The sequence below is a fragment of the Pseudonaja textilis genome, chromosome 10 (assembly GCF_049901715.1).
Source record: "Pseudonaja textilis isolate UNSWEBS1 chromosome 10, rPseTex1.2, whole genome shotgun sequence".
NCBI lineage: Eukaryota > Metazoa > Chordata > Lepidosauria > Squamata > Elapidae > Pseudonaja > Pseudonaja textilis.
The window spans coordinates 8,723,240-8,744,639 of NC_141999.1; the positions used below are offsets into that span (position 1 = coordinate 8,723,240).

A 21,400-nucleotide genomic window follows, 5' to 3' on the forward strand; every position below is an offset into this window, starting at 1 on the left:
GGTCTGTAAGGAGCATGCATAAGCATAGGCGTACTGTCCCTGTCCAAACATTCCCTTTTATTTGCACCCATTTCATGTATTAATAATCAAGTTTATACTTACATCTGTCAACACATGCTTGACATAATAAATAAATATAAATAAATTAAATAAGGCATTCAGTTTCCCATTCAGTTTTGGGAAACCCCGCATGAATGAGAAAGAGAAAGTTAATCTTTTTGTGGGAATCAAGTGTTCAGCGCAGTAATAGCATGAGTGGGAAAAAAACTGTCCCTATATCTAGTTGTTTTGGCATGCAATAAGAGCCATAAACATATGAAAGGAAGAATCATAATAAACTATCCATAAACTTCATCCTACAGTAGTCCTCGGTTTACATCCACAATCAGGGCCTGAATTTCTGCATGGTGGCTGAAGTGAGTTGCATCTGATTCTATGAACTTTTTTGTGAAGGGATGTTAAGAGAATCTGACTTTTGCTTCATAAAAACCATTTGGGAAAGTTGTAAATGGTAATTACATGACCCTGGGATGCTGCAACGATCATGAATACATGCCAGATACAAAGCACTCGAATTCTGATCACATGATTGTGAACGGTTGTAAATGCAAGTACTGATTGTAAATAACATTTTTCAGTCCTATTGGATCTTCAGATGATGACTAAATGAATGGTTGTAAGTGGTTGTACTGGTAACTATGTAGAGACTGCTTATCAGCAATGCAATTATTTTCAATAACCTTTTTTCAAAAATTCAACACATAACAAAAGTACAAATGTATACTATCCATTCTGTATACTGTACTATACATTTGGTACTTATGCATAATGAAAGTATCTGAAGATATGATAAAGTATCTTAATCATTTTTGCACAGCTGTTTTGAGAATGATAACCATTATTTTTCCTATGTCACAACAGGATGGAAAAACCCTTCAGGTGCAATGCTTTGACTGTGGACAGGGCCAAAGCTAGGTAGTCTTCCACTCCAGGAATTTCTCCCAAGATCTCTGAACCTTGCCAAAGTGTGTGACTTCTGAGCAAGCAGCAAGATGCTGAACTTTCCAGCAAGGTTTGATCATGACTGTGGATACTCAGCAGAGAGGTTTTACAGAAACGCTACTGCCATGGTGACACAGTGGTTAGAATGCAGTATTGCAGGCTGCTGACTGTCAGCAGTTCAATTCTGGGCTGCTCAAGGTTGACTTCAGCCTTCTATCCTTCCGAGGTCGGTAAAATGAGGACTCAGATTGTTGGGGAAATATGCTGACTTTGTAAACTGTCTAGAGAAGGCTGTAAAACTCTGTGAAGCTGTATATAAGTCTAAGTGCTATTGCTATTGTTACTCTCTTGGTAAATAATCCCAGCATTGTGTATTGTGACACTTGGAATCTAGTTATTTATAATCTGGGCTTGTTAAGTAACCACAACCTTGTAACTCCCTTATTGGCATTGTAATCAATCCTAAATCTTTGACTTCACTTCAGACTGCTTGACTTGGAAAGTTCATTGTCCAGAGAAGTCTTATTTACAATTAATTGCTGTTTCAGTACCTTGTTTCGATTTGTAGAAGCATGTTTTTTCCTACATATGACTACAAACTGGGCTCTGAAAGAGTGTTTAAAACAAGCCAGGATGCAAAATGTGGCTTTATTTTGGCTCTAGAACTGTTGTATTAACCTTTTAATACCTCAGCATTTTAGACAAACATTCCCTAAGTTCATATATCAACACGACCAGTATTTCGGAGCAATACAATAACAATTACTTTATCTCCACAAAGGAGTTAAGTATAAATTTTTTTTTGAAATAACCTGCCCTAATTTAAATGTTTTGTTATTTAAATAACCTAAATGTATTTGGATAGGTTCAAATCAGCAGTGAACTTTTGGAGTATACTGCCGTCTAGTGGCCAGCTCTGTATTGTTGACAGCTAGTTCTTGACTTACAACCGTTTGTTTAGTGACCATTTGAAGTTACAGCGGTACTAAAAAAGAGGCTTATTTACTATTGTTGCAGCATCCCCATAATCAGATAATCAGAATTTGGGTTCTTGGCAAGCGGCATGCATTTGGGACAGTTGCAGTGTCCCAAGAGTATATGATCACCGTTTGTAACTTTCCCCAGCTGGCTACCGACAAGCAAAGTCGATAGAGAAGCTAGCTGGAATTTAGAATGGCTGGGACAGAAAAATGTGGGAGAAGAGAGGAAAACAATTTATTCTTGCTTAACTTGTGGCAAAGCAAGTGATATACCATCAGCGGCTGTCAAGGGTGTCCAGCCTTGACTACTTTTAAGGCCTGTGGACTTCAACTCCCAGAATTCCCCAGCTAGTGTTCTGACCCAAACCTTGTTCCAAGGAAACAAACATGAAACAGAGGTAACAGCAAAACTGTTTAATGATTCTTTACGAATTCTGTTCCTTCACGGTTAAAAGGCTGTTTCAAACTAATTGTCTCTGATAAGAACGAGCCTTACCAAGGTTGTGCAAGGTTGCCAAGAACACAAGATAAAGTTACTAAGAAATATTTCAAACACAAAGAGTCTCCAAACACCAACCAAGATACTCCAAACGTGCACCAGGCTTGAGTGCAAAAACTTCTTTGCTTCCTGCAAAGAACTCCAGTTTCTCAGCTGGCTTTTATCTCCTCAGGGAGGGGCCATTACCTTGCAGCCTTACTCCTGAGTCGCCCGTGCTGCTGCAGCTGCTCTTTCCTTTGAGCAGCCCTGCGTGCACATGCAGTGGGCACAGGCTCCTTGGGGACCTCTTCATCACTGCTGCCAGCCTCCACAATCTCCGAAGGCAGCACTCCACTCCCTGATGGTCCTGGCCCCATCCCTGCATCACACGCAGGCCCCTCATCTGAGTCCTCTCTCTCCGAGACCTCAGCTGTCCATACCTGCAGCCGGCGAACTACATCAGCTAACATGGCCAAGGTTGGACACCTTTGGGCTAAGTATAATATCCAGCTCAGACAAGGAAATGGGGGTCAAACATCCAGAAGCACCCCACACCCAGTCACAGAGCTTCAGTCTGGGACCTTATTTATCTTCATCTGTGGGACCTAAGCTGGGCCCCAAGATCGATCCCCCCAAAAGTAGCGCTAAAGTGCAAAGCTCAGTGACAGTAGCAGCCCCAAACTGCAAGGTTGAAAGTCCAGCAACAAGTTAATCAGTGCCAAGCAAATCCAACATGCGCTTGGTCGGTTGGTCATAAGTGGACAGACCATTTGCAAAATCGCTTAAAACATTTGCAAACATCAGTCCTGTCACTCAGAAAATTGAACCACAGTTGCTAAGTGAATCACTGCAGTTGTTAATTTAGTAACTTGGTTATAAAGCGAATCTGGCTTCCCAAAAATCTGACTTTGACAAAAGATCACATGACCCTGGGATACGGGCAACCGTCATAAATTCATGCCAGTTACCAAGCGTCTGAATTTTGAACAGGGATGCTGCAATGGTCATAAATGTGAAAAATGGTCATAAGCCACTTTTTCAGTGCCATTCTAACTTTGGTCATGAAATGAATGGTTCTAAGTTAAGGACTATTTCAAGTTTGGTTCCATTGTGCAGAACATTGGAGGAAAATCAAATGGCACAAATAACATTCAATCCAGAGTAAAAATGTGTTTTATTTGGAAAGAAATCCCAACATACATTTTTCTGTTTCAAGGCTTGACGAGGCAAATCCTGTAGATCTCAACTTTGGACACTTTTAAATTGTGTGGACTTCAATGCCTTTGCCCCTTAAGACAATTGCAACCTCCATCTTCAAACACATCCAACACGTTTGCTAGGGAGCTCTGGCGTCCTACATTCTTTTAACGTCTTCTTCCTTTTAGTGTAAAATCCAGCTGTTTCATCTTCTGGTCTTTTAATTCTGAGTCATTGGATAGTGCTTAAATACAGTGAGGGGAACAAATGCTAGCACGGCAGTTTCCAGACTGCCATAGAGTTTTGATTCCCAGCAAGTCCAGGAAAGGCACTGATCTACCTCACAGTTTGCAGGTGGCCTGTGCAACTTTTGAACTGGTCTTCCGGTTCAGCATCTTGCAGATGAAAGTGCCTGCTTCAAGGAGCTTTGATAGATCCACACCCTTTGGTAGGTTAAAAAAGAGGAGAAAAAAGGACAGCTGTTTATTTTGCATTCACGAAGCTACAAGGCAGTCCTCAAGTTACAACCACAATTGAACTCAAAGTTTCTGTTGCGAAGCAAGACGGTTAAGTGAATAAGTGCCCCAGTTTATGACCTTTCTTGCCACGGTTGTTAAGTGAATCACTGCAGCTGTTAAGTTAGCAACATGTGAATTAAGTGAATCCCCATTTACTTGGTCAGAATGTCACAAAAGGTGATCATGTGACCCTGGGACACCGCAACCACCATCAACATGAACCACTTGCCAAGAATCTGAATTTTAACCAACTGACCACAGAGATGCTGCAACAGTTGTAAGCATGAAAAAGGGACATAAAGTTAGTTTTCGAGTGCCAGTGTAACTTTGAGTGGTCACCAGGGGTGGGATTCAAATTTTTTAACAACTAGTTCTGTGGGCGTGGCTTAGTTGGTGGGCGTGGCTTGGTCATGTTATTGGCTGGGCGTGGCCAACTCAACATCACTCACATCGAGGCACGTATCTCCTCGCCTGGCCTTTCATAACTGTGGGGATGCTGCAACAGTCGTAAGTGTGAAAAACGGTCATAAGTCACTTTTTTCAGTGCCACTGTAACTTTGAATGGTCACTCCACACAAGCAAAGTACCAGCAAAGGAGGGAAAAAAAACTCCAGAGATGTTCCTGAGACAGGAAGTCTAGTCCTGCCAAGAATGTAGTAAGGGTTAATGGAGAGGCAGTTTCTGTAAGCAACACCAGAATGTTTCTTTCCTGCTTTCCTTACAGGATTAGGCCAGTAATTTCTTCTAACAACCGGTTCTCCGAACTGCTTAGAATGTTAACAACCGGTTCTAGCGAATAGGTGCAAACTGGTAGAATCCCACCCCTGGTGGTCACTAAATGAACTATTGTAAATCAAGGACGATCTGTATGATATTTTGCCAGGCTTCTGTTTCCTGTGGGTTGGGAACATTTACAGAAACATGCAAAAGACTCAAGTGCAGAATCTTTTGAGGACAGTAGTCTAAAATTTCTTTTCATACTCTTTAAAGAGCAGATGTGGGTTAGAAGCCTTTCATGTGTGAAACAACACTTGGTTAAGATATGCTGGGAACAAAAGAGCTACAAGCTTTAATTGGGAGATTTATTTACTGACTCTTTAAAGTGTAGCTGTAGTTGATTAATATAGAGTATTTTAAACAAACATTAAATTCTAAATTCTGGGGATTATTTAGTTTTGGTCTTATTTTACAGAATTAAAAATAATAAAGTCAAACCAGGGGAATAGTAAATTGTGTTTTACTTTACAAAGGAGCAGCAACTTTATTAAATGCAGGAGCAAACAAACACTTTTCTCTTATGGGCCATCTGCTCTCAGAAGCAATGTATGTTTGTCTCATGCAATGGATACGACCACTCGCTAGATTCATACAATACACTCACTAAATTTAGCTATAAACCTACAGCTACATTCACACATCTTAAGCATGTATTAAGTTTGGGAAGCACTTTTGTTCTGTGCCTTGTATGAATTAAGAGCAATTGACTTTTTGCACAATAGTGGAGAACTTAGGCTAAAGCCAGTTTGGTATAGTACTTAAGGCACCCAGGCTCAAAAGCAGGAGGCTGTGAATTGTAGTCCCAACTTGGCCATCAAAGCCAGGTGGACAACTTTGGGCCAGTCACTTTCTCTCTGTCCAGTTCACCCAACAGGGGATTGTTGCAGGGAAAACAAGAGGAGGAAGAAATATTGGCTATGCTCACCAATTTGTGTTGCTTATAAAAAAAATTATAAAGGAGGGATATAAATAAAAAGGCTGCTAAGCTATCCCACTAATTAATTTTTCGTACTTTTAGCATTTCGAGATCCAATGAAAGCTTGGTAACCTATAGGTTTAGTTTATCTGCTGAGGCCTACCTCCGATAGCCAGCTAAGGAGAGAGAACTAAAGCAGTTTCCCACTTACTGTGTGAATCCCAAGGCCGTGCAGCATGTACACCATGTCTTCTGTTGCCACATTTCCCGATGCTCCCTGAGCATAAGGACAGCCTCCAAGGCCAGCAACTGATGAATCGACCACATTCACACCCATCTGCAAACAGAAACAGAACCCTCAAAGAACCGTTTGCAATAGTTATAATAAATCATGAGAAATTACAGGAAGCTTTTGAAGATCCAAATAAGGTTTCTCTTCTCTTTTTTTTTTTTGTGAAAAATATGTATTACTAGCTTGATACCCATACTTTACTACGAAACTATGTGGTCGGGCTTAGTTTTTGGGGAGGAAAATAAGGATGGAAGGCTGAGTCAACCTTGAGCTGTTCAAGAGCAAACTCAACGCTGTAGGCAGAGTTTGCCTGCAATACTACATTATCTTCCATATACATATGCCTCCTTTACCGATATTCTCATTCACAGGACCTGTCTAATGCTCAGATTTGATTTAGAGAAGGTAGATGGTGAGCAAGCTGCTTTCGTTCTATTACAGGTACATATGACCGTAATGCTCAGATTATTGTTAGCAGTGATAAAATGCAGTCATGACTATGGCTGCAAATGGAGTTTTGTTGTTGAGCATCAGAAGTTCAGTCACATGATTGCAGTGGGGGGGGGCGTCACTGCTGGAACTTTGAATCCATGTTCGTAGAAGTTCACCCGGGTGAGCCTAAGGGAGGGGTCAAATGCGTCATCAATCTTGGGCCCCTTCATGCCCAAGTCCATCCCTCCTTGAATTCTTTTCTATTCTTATCTCCCATTAAATTTCCTTTAACAGTTAATAGTTCAGATTCTTGTAGAGAGCACACGCTTGCAATAAACCTTGAACTGCCTGGACTTCTGATTTTCCACCCTGACGTCATTTTTTGTGTCAGTCATAAGTCAAGGACTACGTCTAAACAGGGATGTTAAACTGGTGGCCCGTAAGCTGGATGCGTTATGCGCAAGCCATGCTCACCCCGGCTCGGCAAAGGCAAAAAACTCTGCAATATGTCGTGTGACACAATTGAGTTTGTCACCCATGGTCTAAAGCAGGGGTCTCCAACCTTGGCAACTTTAAGAGTTGTGGACTTCAACTCCCAGAGTTCCTCAGCCAGTAAACTGTCCACAAGTCCATTTATGAACCCACAAGTCCACTTATGAAGTCCACAAGTCCACTTATGAACTCTGGGAGTTGAAGTCCACAAGTCCACTTATGAAGTCCACAAGTCCACTTATGAAGTCCACATGTCCACTTATGAACTCTGGGAGTTGAAGTCCACAAGTCCACTTTATGAACTCTGGGAGTTGAAGTCCACAAGTCCACTTTATGAACTCTGGGAGTTGAAGTCCACAAGTCCACTTTATGAGCTCTGGGAGTTGAAGTCCACAAATCTTAAAGTCGCCAAGGTTGGGAACCCCTGGTCTAAAGGTTGCTTCGAAGACTAAATGAAAACTCACCTGTAGTGCTACTAGTGTATTGGCAAGAGCTTGTCCATAAGTGTCGTGGCAGTGAACTGCAAGGGCTTCAACGGGCACCTCCTTCATGACTGCAGACAGCATCTCCTTCATGTTGCCTGGGGTGCCCACACCAATGGTGTCGCCGAGGGAAATCTCATAGCACCCCATCGCATACATTTTCTTTGACACCTGTCGCAAAGAAGATTTTTTTTTTAATGTAGCTTCTTATTGGTTTTTCTTCTTTTGCAAATTCAACAGACAACTGTAATAATTAGGATGGATTCATCTTCAGGATTTTCTTTTCCTGGAACTGGCGCTCAGTCCAGTTTGCCCAATTTTTCTTGCCACAGCTGCAAATGGCAGGTAAATAAACTTCAGGTTGAGCCAAAGTTGTTTTTTTTTTTTTTTTGCCAAAAGACAACTGGACTTCCTTGGCGTTTTCTTTGAAAATATTTTGCTTCTCATCCAAAGTGCTTCTTCAGTTCTTGGATGTGAATCAACCTGTTTTCCAAGAAAACACCAAGAAAGTCCAGTTGCCTTTTGGAAAAAAACACCTTTGGGACAACCATGACCTGGATGATTGGGAATCTCCATAGACTCCCCCAGGTTGGGCTTCTCAGGTGAGACTGAGAGCACAATCCGTGGAATCTTCCTTGCGGAATCCATAGGAAAAGTACGGTTTAGATCAGGGGTGTCCAACCTTGGCAACTTTAAGACTTGTGGACTTCAACTCCCAGAATTCCTCAGCCAGCTTTGCTGGCTGAGGAATTCTGGGAGTTGAAGTCCACAAGTCTTAAAGTTGCCAAGGTTGGACACCCCTGGTTTAGATCATGAAGATTCCAAGTCATAAAAACTGCCCTAGCCATCTATGCCACCCAAACCAAGCTTTCCATCTTTATCCAGAAACCTACATCTACTTGTTCACACAATCAATTTCCTTTAGATGGGAAATCTTCTTGTCCTCAACCCAGATTCCTCCGTGATCTGAATTTTACAGCAATCCATGACTGTTAGTTTATAAAAAAAAATACTTCAATATTAAAGCAATGGATAACATGGGCACACAACTCTTAAAATCAAAAATATTCATAACAGGTCATCCTCACTTAATGACCAGTCACTTAGCAACTGTTTGAAGTTATGACAACCCTCCCAAAAGCTACATAAAACCCAAATTCTCAAATTCCAGCTGCACACACACACACACACACACACAAACTCCCCACAGCCACAGGAACACATTTGAGCATTTGGCAACTAGCTCAACTTTACAGCTAGTTGCAGTGGTGTTTTCTTAACAACCATGGCATTTGCTCAACCACAAAAAACTTGTAAAATTGGTTCTAGGCACATGAAAGCCTTGGCTTAGAACTATTATGATGTATGACATAAATTCTGGACTCCATGACAGGTGTCATTATGGTCATTCCATCCTTCCAAGGTGGGTAAAATGAGGACCCAGATTGTTGGGGGCAACATGCTGACTTTGTAAAACCGCTTAGAGAGAGCTTTATAGCACTATAAAGCGGTATATAAGTCTAAGTGCCATTGCTATTGCTATTAGTTGAGGACTACCTGTATAAAATAACCTTAGTTCTTCAGGGAAAAGCCAGCTTTCAGAGTTTCAACCTCTGGGATTTCAATTTGCATCACTCAAACTGAACTCTAACACATCGTAAAAGCAACGGGGTGAAAAGGGGAATGCGCTCAATTTATCCCACGCAGAGGTGCCGTGTGTGTTTTTCCTCATTCACTGACAGCTGCTGGTCAGAGGGTTGGATATTTATGAGCCTCACTCCAAGTCAAGAGGTTTATTCGCATCTAATTCAGTGTTGTTTATGGTGAGTTAAAGCAGCTCACCAAGGCCCAGCTAAGTACAAACAAACAACCTGTCCGGAGATACTGTAGGATGCCGAAATAGAACATGGAACTTTCTCCATACAGATCGATCCTCCGACCCAGGGGTCTCCAACCTTGGCCACTTTAAGCCTGGCGGACTTCAACTCCCAGAATTCCCCAGCCAGCTTTGCTTGAAGTCCCGCCAGGCTTAAAGTGGCCACGGTTGGAGAGCTCTGGTCTAACCTGTGCTCTCTCTCCTGTCCTTGCAATGAAATCGGAACAGAAGGCAAATCCTACTCAGTCAGTAGGACAATACATGCGTGGTGAGATTTAACACTCTTCTCAAAGGCTCGTCTTAGGGGGTTTTTTGTAGAAAAGTGGGAGTTTACCAGAAAGAACACTTCTTCTGAACAGGCCCACGTCACAAACTCACCTCTGCCACTTTAGCAGGAGAAATCTTTCCTTCATAAGGGCAGCCAAGAACGCAGGAGACGTAGCTGCATGGAGGAGGGAAGAGAAATGCAACGCTGTTATGTAAAGTCATGGAAGCCGGTTAATGAAAAATAGCAGCCCCTGCCTCCCTTGGTTTCGTTCACAAGATATCGATCCATCACGTAATATCTTTTGATGGGGGGAACAGGTGCAATGCAACCTCTTCCCCAGGTAACTTCCCCAGGTCACGTAGGGTTTTTAAAAACATCTACAGAGGAGGAGGAGGAGACTGTTTATTAGAATAGAATAGAATAGAATAGAATAGAATAGAATAGAATAGAATAGAAAATACAGAATAGAATAGGAATAGAATAGAATAGAAAGAATAGAATAGAATAGAATAGAATAGAATAGAATAGAATAAAATAGAATAGAATAGTAGAATAGAATAGAAAATACAGAATAGAATAGAATAGAAAATATAGAATAGTAGAATAGAATAGAATAGAAAATACAGAATAGAATAGAATAGAAAATACAGAATATAATAGAATAGAATAGAATAGAATAGAAAATATAGAATAGAATAGAACAGAACAGAACAGAACAGAATTCTTTTATTGGCCAAGTGTGATTGGACACACAAGGAATTTGTCTTGGTGCAAATGCTCTCAGTGCACATAAAAGAAACAATACATTAGTCAAGAGTCAAGAATCATCAGGTACAAGACTTAATAATACTCATAGGGTGCAATAAGCAAACAAATCATACTAGGAAACAGTCAATATAAATCGTAAGGATACAAGCGACAAAGTTACAGTCATACAGTCACAGATGGAAGGGGATGGGTGATAAGGAGTGATGAGAAGATTAATGGTAATAGTAATGCAGACTTTGTAAATAGTTGGACAGTATTGAGGGAATTATTTGTTTAGCAGAGTGATGGCTTTCAGGAAAAAACTCCCCTTGTGTCTAGTTGTTCTGGTGTGCAGGGCTCTATAGCGTCGTTTTGAGGGAAGGAGTTAAAACAGTTCATGTCCGGGATGTGATGGGTCTGTAAATATTTTCACAGCCATCATGAGGACTAACTGCTAAACAGAATTCCAAGACAGCCTGAAAATCTGGGAGTTGCAGGCTAAACACATTTGAAGAGTGCTAGATTGGGAAGATGGAGCTAAGAGGAACATTTTTGTGTTTTCTGGAAAGGATGCTGGATAGTTTCCTGCTTAGATCCTTCTTTCGTCCACGTCTCAGCCTTCCTTCCTCCTTCTCATGGGCTACACATAAGGATTCTTGTTCCTCACCCAAATCAGCATGCAGTGCTAATATTTACCCTCGGACTGGAATACTGGCTTCTTTGGATGCCTGCAGAACATCACTAAATCTTTGCAGACTCTCCTCTATGGAACAGTTGATGTTCTTTCTTGTGAAGAGTTCCGAAGCTGCTCCAAAGATTGACACTTCCTTGGCTCCGGCTGCCACCTACCAACAACACAAAAAAGAGCTTAGATATTATATATTTCTCTGTTCAGAAAAGCCTAGCACTTGTTCCTCCCCTTGTGATGACTTTATCCATTATGTACTTATTAGATTGTTATCCCACCTTTATTACTTTATAAGTATCAGGCACAAGGAATCAGAACGACTCTGTGAGCGAATAAAAGTTTCTTCTTTGTTGTCGCAATGTCTATTTACAAGAATCTTGCCAGATTCTCTTGGGATGAGTAAGATAAGGCTTCTCCTGCTTCCTGCAGTGCAAGGACTCTAAACTTAGCCCCCTCTTCACTCCTCCCCTCATGCTACCACAAGATGACAAACATACCTAATATTCCCTCCTCCTGTTTCTCCCACAGCACCAACTCTCTGAGCGAGATAGGCTGGGAGTGTAACTGGCCAAGGTCACCAAGCCAACCTGCTGGGACACAAGGTCTTCCGGACAACCACGTCCGCAAGACACAGGGAAGCAGAAACTCTGGATGAGAAACCAGAAGGGCAGTGCCAAAGCAACGAATGGGAGAGCCAGCTGTAGCTCTTCAGTTCAGGCTAGTGATCTGCCTGGGTGAAGATATGGATCTGCTTTTTCAGCTGAGATAGACAAGACAGATAAGTATTTCTCGACTTATGACTAGTTGCTTGGTGACCATTTGAACTTCTGATGGACTGAACTGGGAGGTACTTTTTACCTGGATTCAAAGTTCTGATAGTTTGGGGCGGGGGGGTGTCCCCCAGGGTCATATAACTGCATTTTGGGTGCTTGGCAACCAGGCCGTATTTACAGCCATTTGCAGGCCCTGTGGTCACATGAGCTCAATTTAAGACAGTTTTGTTGAAAACCGGCACTTTTACTTCCCATTTTCAGTAAAACTGGCCCATAGCAAACCATGGATTCACTTGTCACAACTTACGACCGTAATGGGAAGGCTCCATTGTGGTCATAACTTGAGGACTTCCTGTACCTATCAAAGAGCAGTACAAAAGAGTGCCACGGGTTTTATAGCTCCACTCATTAGTACCTTCCTCACTAGTGCAAAGACCTAGGAGCTTTTTGACTGCAGATTTCTTACCGCTGCTTCAAATCCCTTGAGATTGGGCGTCAGAACAGGGTAGCTGACCCCAGAGACCTTTCTGATGCCTTGCATAACTTCGGTGTGGTCAGCCATCTAGGTACCAAAATGAAAAACAAACAGGTTTAAATTCCTCGGAGATAATCCTGCCACATGCTGTACTAAATTGAGAGGACTAATCACCCTTTGTAAGTGTAGAACAGGAATATCCAACCTTGGCAACTTGAAGACTTGTGCACTTCAATTCCCAGAATTCTGGGTGGTGAAGTCCACAAGTCTTAAAGTTGCTAAGATTGGACACCCCTGATGCACCTCCAGCCCTTAGATCTTGCATTTACTGCGATTAGCAGGAAAACATAAAATTGTGCCTCTCATTATGAAGGAAACCAAGCTGAGACATTCATTTATACCAAAGACGAAGCCAAAATTTGCTTTAATTAAGCTATGTTGAATAAGCCGAAGGAGCTTATTGCAAAGGAGCAAAGTAATTGTAGCTTGTGTAGACAACTTCTTTGCGTTCTTTTCCATACTGACCTGTGGTACCCATTTTGGAGAGACAAAACTGGTGGCTTCTATAACGGAGAGACCAGTCTCTGACAACATGTTGATTAAGTCAATTTTCACCTGGGTGGGAACAATATTCTGAAAAGAGAGAGATAATTCCCCTTATAATAGCAATTCTATAATTGTATTTCCTTATCGACATTTAGCTGTTGGCTGAATTACTACATTCTATAATATTTCCCATTTTTTGCTCCTTTATACTATATTTCCCTAACTGTAGATTTTTAAAATGGAGCCCACAAACAAACAGCCACACAGAAACAACATACCTATTATAATAAACAGAAACACATTTGCCGGATTTAATTTTGTTGACTTTGTGACATCAATCAGATTTGTAAACACTTCCTTTTCTCAGGTTTGCCGATGCCAGATGGACTTTGAGACTGACCCAAACGTTTACCCATTGCAAATAAAGCTCCATTCTTGTGATTCTGCATACAGGTAAGTCCTCAACATATGACCACCCATTTAGCAACTGTGCAAAGTTAGAACAGTGCTGAAATTAGGGACTTATGACTGGTCTTTGTATTTATAACCACTGCAGCATTCCCTGATTGCAATTTGGATGCTTGGCAGTCGGCATGACAAAGGCTGCGGTGTCCCAGGTCATGCGATCAACATTTACTTCCCAGTTGGCTTCCAAAAACAAAGTCAAAGAGTGAAGCCAGATTTGATTAACAACCACAACAAAAGCAGTTGTAAAATCAGGCACAGTCATGTGTAAACTCACTTAACAACCTCATTGCTTACAACTAGTGCTCAACTTACAAACCATAATTGGGACTGGAATTTCAGTCATTTGACCACTTTTAGGGTGGTCATTAAGCAAATCACACGGTCATGTCCAAATCCACTCTCCCAAATGGGCATTTTTGGTAAACACTGATTTATTGGCACATTCCAGCATATTTCAAGTAATTAAACTAATAGGAATTCTGGGAACACAGAGTGAGGGTTGAGTTTTTAAGCTATGCCAATGTTTTACCTAGGAGAAAAATCACAACAGCAATGATGTCAAAACATTCATTTCACAAGCATAAAACCACCAAAGCCACTTATTCCAGATTTCAGCTACAAGCCAAATATAGCTTAGCAGAGGTCACTTGCCTTTTCATTCTGCAAGCCATCCCGTGGACCGACCTCCACTATTTTCACATGCTTGGGAAATGTTCCAGCGGCTGATAAACTGAACTGTAAAACAAGGGAAAGAAAAAAAATGCCAATTCAGTAGACCATCTATAGTATCCTGGGTATATCAAATGTAAGAAACATTACTCTGCTCCTGCTGTGATTCTGCAAGAGATGCCATTTTGTTAGCGATAGATATGTTAATATTCGTTAACCTTTCAATCTCCAGATATGTCAGATTATAACCCCTTGAGAATCATGGGATTGCAGTTTGTCTTTAGAAGAAATCAGGTCCAGGAAGATCTTATTAACACAGGCTGGCATTTATAATTTCAACCATTTTTTTTCCTCCAATTTACTTTTATTCCTGAAGTAGTATAAAAAAAAAAATATCTTGCCATCCCAACAAAGTACAAAGCAGCTAAGGCTATTTCATGTCTACACCTTTGGAATACAGCTTCCATTCCAACTAATTTTGTTTGCAAAACGACTGTACAGGATTGGCATCCAATTACAAATGCTCCATTCAGTAGCACTGGCCAGCCTCAAGTCTCACCTTTAGAAGATAAGAAGTGCCTTGGCACAGCGATAGAGAATCCATTCTGAAGCACAAGGTCTCCGAGGCAGTCTTGGCACATCCAGACAGGGCTGGGAAAGACCTTTTAGAAACCACGGACCATCACTGCCCCAGATTTCAATGCTAAACTAGAGGATCCCAAATCAAGAAGCTTTCTATCTCCCTTAGGATGGCTCAGCAAGAAACTCCTGCCTTGCTTTCTAACTACTGTGATTTGACTCAGTTTCTCCTTTTATATTGCTTCATTTGGGGTGTAATTCAGCACTGTCGTAAGACATCCCTGCATGCAGATACTATATACTGTACACTTCTTCAATGCAGAATGCAGTACACTTCTTCAAACATTTTTGAAAACCACTGTGTTCTAGGGAACATTTTTGAAAACCACTGTGTTCTAGGGAACTCTATGCTGCAGGAAACCGCAAAATTAAAAGTTCATTGTAAAACTTATGGTATAAAGGAACTAAAACACAGGGGTATTTTAGAAGACATTATATACAGGAGTCTCTGTGGTTAAACTGGGAGAAGATTAAAAGATAATGTTATTTGAAAATTCCAGTCTGGCTATCGACTATTGAAGCATTTTCTTATCCTATAATATACAAAAAGGAACAAACAGATATGGTGAAATATTGAATGAAAAGGGTGAACTTAAATCTATAAAAAAACTAGAGGAACAAGGTATAAAAATGAATTGGTTTTCATACGCACAAATACATTCAAGGTATGATAAAGATTCTAAAACAGAAGGTTTCTATGATAAACTGACTGACTTAGATAAGATTTTGACAGGTACTGATCAAAAGGTGATTAAAAAATTGTATGGATATTTATTAGAAATTAAACTAGAAGAAGAACAAGTTAAAGAAACTATTATTGCTTGGGGGAAGAATTTTGGATATGGGATTGATCTAGAGAAATGGCAAAAATTGTGGTCTCAAAATTATAAAATGACAATGCCAACAGCATATAAAGAAAATTTGTACAAGATGTTTTACAGGTGGCATTTTCCCCGACAAGAATAGCAAGAATGTTCAAGAATAAATCCGAAAAATGTTGGAAATGTCATCAGACACCTGGCTCATATTACCATATGTGGTGGACCTGTGCGGATGCTAAAAAATACTGGACTAAAATCCACACGTGGTTGGAAAAAAATGACAAAAAAACATATAGATTTGAAACCAGAGATATTTTTATTGGGAATTTTACCTGAAATATATAGTAAAGACTTGAAATACCTGATTGTAAATGTATTAACAGCAGCTAGGATTGTATTTGCTAAAAACTTGAAAAATGAGAAAACACCATCACAGGAGGAAATCATTAAGAAAATATTGGAATGTGCTGAAATGAGTAGATTGACATTTGAAATTAGAGAACAAGACGATAAACAATTTTATAAAATTTGGGATCTATTCTATCAATAGTTAGACAATAAAATATAGTAATGAAATATGTAGACTTTTAGAAAATAATAAATATATAAAGATGTATTCTTTTCTTATTATATCTACAAAATGATTCTAGGATAGATTTGGGATGATAATATGAACTGTCATAAAACAAATTAAGTAAAATATGATTATTTCATAAAACATGGATGAATAAAAGTATGGTCAAATGATTGATAATGATATTAATGTATTTAATATTTGATTGACAATACGAGATTGTATACAATGTAATTGTAATTGAAGACTACGAAATGGAAGCACAAAACAATTTGTAAACCAACTGGCACGCTGTATGTATATATATATATATATATGGAAGATGGCTTGATGTTTTTATGTTTTGTTTGTTTATGTTTGTTTTAAAAACCAATAATTTTTTTTTAAAAAAAGTTCATTGTAAAACTGTAGTAGTTAACCAATCTGCCCACATGTCAATGTTTATCAGCTGTCCTTCCTGGCTACCTATCATCTTCTGATACGCAGTTTTAGATAAGATCATAAATATATTCTAGGAAGCTTTCTTCATTTAAGACAGGAGTAGGCAACCTGAGGCTCCATAGCTATCTTTGGCTCCCAAGCCGTGATTTAGTGGCTTCTGATCCTTTCCCCAACTACTTAAAAACAAGCTATGTTTCTGCATATTTTCAGGTGTTGAAGACACAAAAAAAAATAAAACTTCATGAAGCTTATGGGTACAAACAATACACACCTCCACAAAGCACTGAGGCAGCCATGTCTGCCAGAAAGCTCAATGCTGCTGTTCCAAGGCCATTCCCAAGTTGTACGCTCATGAATGTAAAAAGGCAGCTGCCTGGAGAGGCAACCTGGGAATGCCCTTGAGGCAGCATTAGTAAGTTATCCAGCGAATGAGGCTCAAAGGTTTGAGTGCTACTGAAGGAGGAATATTTAAATCAGGGGTGTCCAACCTTGGCAACTTTAAGACTTGTGGACTTCAACTCCCAGAATTACCTGGCTGACCTAGCTTTGCTGGCTGAGGAATTCTGGGAGTTGAAGTCCACAAGTCTTAAAGTTGCCAAGGCTGGACACCCCTGATTTAAATCATCTCCACCCACATAAAAGTCCTAGCAGAAAGTCCTAACCCTGCATATACAGGTAGTTCTCAGCTTACAATAATTCATTTAGTGACTGTTCAAAGTTAAAACAGCACTGAAAAAGTGGCTTACAGCATTTTTCACACCTACAACAGTTGCAGCATCCCAACGATCATGTGATGAAAATTCAGACACTTGGCAATATATAATAAATAATAAACAGTTGCAGTATCCCAGGGTCATATGGTCACCTTTTGCAACCTTCTGACCAGCAAAGTCAGTGGGGAAGTCAGATTCACTTCACAAAACATGTTACTAACAACTGCAACGATTCACTTGATATCTGTGGCAAAGGTCGGAACATGGGGCAAAACTCAGCGGTATTGCTTAGCAACAGTTGAGCTCAGTTGTGGTCATGTCAAGGACTACCTGTATATGCTACATCATGTTCTTTCCTTGTTCTTGCCCCCCCAAAAGGCACAGCGCCACATAGTAAAAAGGGAGCCATGCTTAGCTTAGGATAAGAATGACTCCCCACCCCCCACCCCCCAAAAAGACCAGCCACCAAGCAAATTGGAGTGCATCCTAAGTCCTTGGAAAAGTTAAAGCTACTATTCTTATCCCGCACATGTTGCAGCCACAGATCAGAGTTGTGCATGGAGACTTCACCTCTCCCCAGGACTCCCAGCCAGGGTCGAAGAAGGCTCAAAGCCACAGCTCCCTACTCCAGACATACACCCATGTAGTAAGGAGAGGTGCAAACGTTCTGCCCATATTGTTTTGTTGAGCAGACTTAACTTTATCACAAACTTCTCAAAACACTTTAGGACTCGTGGAACCCACGTCACGGCCCACTTGTTCTGATTCCCGAGTGAAAATCTCTCTCTCTCTCTCTCTCTCTCTCTCTCTCACACACACACACACACACACGCTCAGGCGATGCTTGGGAGTTTTTCAAATGGTTTGCATTGGCAAAGGACTGAAGCAGGTGGCGTTCTCCCAACACAAAGAAGCCAACAGCCAACCTTAACCTTAATCCAAGTCAGTATCTGAAGCGAATGCAGCCACGGGTTTTCAAGCTAAGAAACCCAGGCAAGGAAAGCGCCCTCCAGATTTTTGGAGGGACTGCAACTCCCAGAATCCTCTGCCATTCACCCTCTACGCCAGAGTTGCTGGAAACTGTAGTCCCGAGCGCGCGGAAGGCGCCCGAAGGTCCAGCTAGGGCAGCGCCCGAGGCCACCTTGCAAAAAGGCCCAAGTGGAGCCGCCCCACTGGGCTTGGTCGCTCACCGGCCGCAGCGAAGCCACCAGACGCGGCAGCCCGCGCTTCAGTGCCACCATCCCGCCGCGTCGTCTCACTCCGGAGGCGGAGGAGGGTCACGTGATAGGCCCCTTTTTGCCGCGTCACGTGACCGCCCTGGACCACGTGGCCGCGGATCAGTTCTGAGAGCCTGGGACAGGGGTCTTCAAACGTGACCGCTTTAAGGCTTGTGGACTTCAACTCCCAGAATTCCCTCCTCCAGTCCTATTAGCTCAGGAATTCTGGGAGTTGAAGTCCACAAGCCTTAAACTTGCCAAGTTTGAAGACCCTTGCCCTGGGTGGTCTCTCTCCCCTGGCATCCTCTGAGCATCGAGCTACAAGTCCCATCATCCCCGGCCAGCAAGATTTATGGGCGATGTCTTGGGAGGTTCTTATCATCCAGGGCCCCAGTTGTCTCAAATTTAATTGAAAAAGCACCTTTTGAGACGGTTATGGGATATGGAGTCCAAACTTCTGGGGAACCTCCAGTCACCCCGGGCTTCCCTGTGAGCAGTGGAGGCGGCCGAGCTTCACACCTACCTAACTCCTGCCCGTTACAAAGAGAAGCAGGGAAATGCGTGCAGAAGATGTGCTGCTGGCGAGGTTCAGCTTACTCCAGACCTTAACTGAACCTTCCTACCTTTGAGGCTTTGTGTGGTTTACTCCTTCCTTGCTCTCTGCTGCAAACCTTTCGTCCTCCAACCTGACAGCTCCCCTACTCTGGCTTCTATTCCTTTACAACAGCACCATACTGGTGTGGATTTTTCTGTCACTATGAATTGAATTGCCTACTTATCTTCCAACAGAGGAAACTGCCAATTCCAGTATTTACATTGTCAATGGCTCTCCAGGATTTGGGGAGGAGTTTCTTCAGCATCAAACCTGGGATTTCCTAGATGCAAAGCAGGTATCCTCTGTATTACCTGTGCTTCCAGCCTACCCGGTATTCCTATAGGACGGTGATCATCACTCTTAAACATATTATGCTATCTGTCTCGACTCTTAAAATTAACCTTTGCCGGGAAACACCTTCTCAGCCTACCTATTTCCATTCCCCTTAAATGAAGTTTCAGTCATAAGCATATTGTAATCATTACCCCTGAGGACTTAAGTTTTGAATAACTATATTTGAGGTTTAATTACATTCACGGCCCAGCCAAAGTTTGCTGCTCCTTAAACAGCTATGCTGGATTAAACCTGTCTGGTAAGGAACTCTAGGAATTGAAAGTTCATATATATGGAAAGTGCCTAAATTGGGAAATTGTATAGAACTGTGGTTTGATATTATGGTTAAATGCACTGATCTAGGAAAGACAAAGAGTTTTAGGCCTCCCTTAGGCACAAAAAAACAGTTGGATGATTTGGGGTCAGTCCATGCACTCTCAAATGAAAACTCCTGAATTGTTGCCAAGAAAACTACATGAACTATCCATGTAATCATTAGGAGTCAAGATTGATATCGGATTAAAAAGTTATATCATTTATTTAAAAGTCTTTCTTGAATCCAAGGTGGACTTTCATTTTGCTGCGACTTTTTATGTAATTGAATTTAATTAACGCCATTCATAAACCTTTGTAACTGTAAATTCTCTTTTGCTTGGAACATTTCTGGTTAAACCAAACCCCTTAGAACCTGATTCTATGCAGAGTTGTTAAAAAAAACTCCCACTAAATCCCATGGGGATTACCCTTATCCTAGCATGTGCACAAGAGGGTGCATATTAACTGAAATCTAAGAATCATACCATTTTTCTTTGTTGCATCTTATACCCGTTGCAGCAATTTAGATAATTCTACTCTCATTTTGGTATTTGGGGCAAAAAAATAAATGTCACATACCTGCCCTATCAAGCTTCCTCTCCGTAAAGGCCCCATTTGGCACTCTGGTGCTTCCTGCTCAGGCAGAGGTGCAGCTTGTGCTGTAGACCTGGAGAAGTGTCCTAAGCACATTTATACCATTAAATCAACAAGAGAAGATGGCTTGGGAACAGACCCAGTGTTTGTTTTGGCTCTTGCAAGCAATCGTCCCTTCCACCTGGTAAAATGAAGAGATGCGTATCCCTTATTCTCTCCCCCCAGGGTTCAACAATATTTGTGCTGCGTTGCCAAGGCCACATCCTTCACTTGTACACAAGGCACGTGTCAACACCGTGGCTCTTCACTGTGGTGCAAGGGGCAATCCATGCCAAGCCCCATTTGCCAGCCTGAACTACGGTAGTCTTGGATTCCACAGATCCCATAAGGCCGGTTGAGAGCAATGACATCAATTTTGTCTCTTGATCTTTCGGCTGGAATGGATTCCAACCCGACCGTCTATTTTGCAGGCCGTTCTTGCATAACCCGGCATTTAGTGACGTTCATTGGCAGTCACCTTTATTTGGAGCAAGTGGACCCTGGCTCTTTCCCCCTGGAGGCATTAAGAAATCACTTATCCAAACTGATCCAAAGTAATGAAAGGGGTGTCTTTGGATCAGGGGAAAGAGCTTACAATGTCAACCGCCCCGCTGGCCTGTACAGCAAAAGAAACACCTGGGACGTTGGTTCAATTACCAAGAGTAGAAATTTACGGAGAGATCCATACAGGCATAGAAGAAAAACCAGTTCTGAGGTTTTGGCGGGAAGCGCAGTATAATGAAACCCCTTTTACTTCCCCCTCCCCAGGCCGCCCAGTGTCCATTGTCCACCAATCCAGGTCAAGCATTTTATTTTGGGAAAACAGTCTGCACCTTTTCAAAAGTCCTCAGTTCGTGACCTTGAGGTTGTGAGATTTTCTCAAGCTGCAAATGGCGCACTTGAATTCTTTCTCCCTTCCCGGCTTCCCACACGTTCCCTTCATACCCTCCCTCGTTTCTTTGTCAAGCTGAGAGCAGAGAGTGGTGTTTTGCAAGTCAACTTTGACGTACTATAGCTATAGTTTGAACGTAAAGTTGCTTTAA

General features: G+C 41.6%; 1 protein-coding gene and 1 long non-coding RNA gene across 5 annotated transcripts; one reads left to right on the top strand and one right to left on the bottom strand.

The window, feature by feature from the left end:
• Positions 1–3,615: 3,615 nt before the first annotated feature.
• HMGCL (3-hydroxy-3-methylglutaryl-CoA lyase) lies at positions 3,616–20,460 on the bottom strand. 4 transcript variants are annotated; one of them, XM_026702627.2, is made up of 9 exons: positions 20,304–20,460; positions 14,059–14,142; positions 12,919–13,026; positions 12,385–12,480; positions 11,154–11,302; positions 9,821–9,884; positions 7,549–7,737; positions 6,080–6,205; positions 3,616–4,100 (listed from the first exon to the last, which is right to left on the bottom strand). In XM_026702627.2, exons 1-9 carry the CDS (start codon positions 20,412–20,414, stop codon positions 3,999–4,001), a joined length of 1,029 nt encoding a protein of 342 aa, XP_026558412.2. In that variant the 5' UTR covers positions 20,415–20,460; the 3' UTR covers positions 3,616–3,998. The 4 variants fall into 4 exon arrangements, with proteins under 4 accessions (XP_026558412.2, XP_087795746.1, XP_026558413.2 ...); XM_087939620.1 differs by having other exon boundaries at positions 14,059–14,145; positions 20,304–20,429; XM_026702628.2 differs by lacking the exon at positions 20,304–20,460 and adding an exon at positions 18,455–18,577.
• On the top strand, positions 11,679–14,086 carry LOC148124892 (uncharacterized). The gene is made up of 3 exons (XR_015744757.1): positions 11,679–11,992; positions 13,307–13,392; positions 13,941–14,086. It is a non-coding gene; the product is annotated as an uncharacterized LOC148124892 (long non-coding RNA).
• Positions 20,461–21,400: the final 940 nt, after the last annotated feature.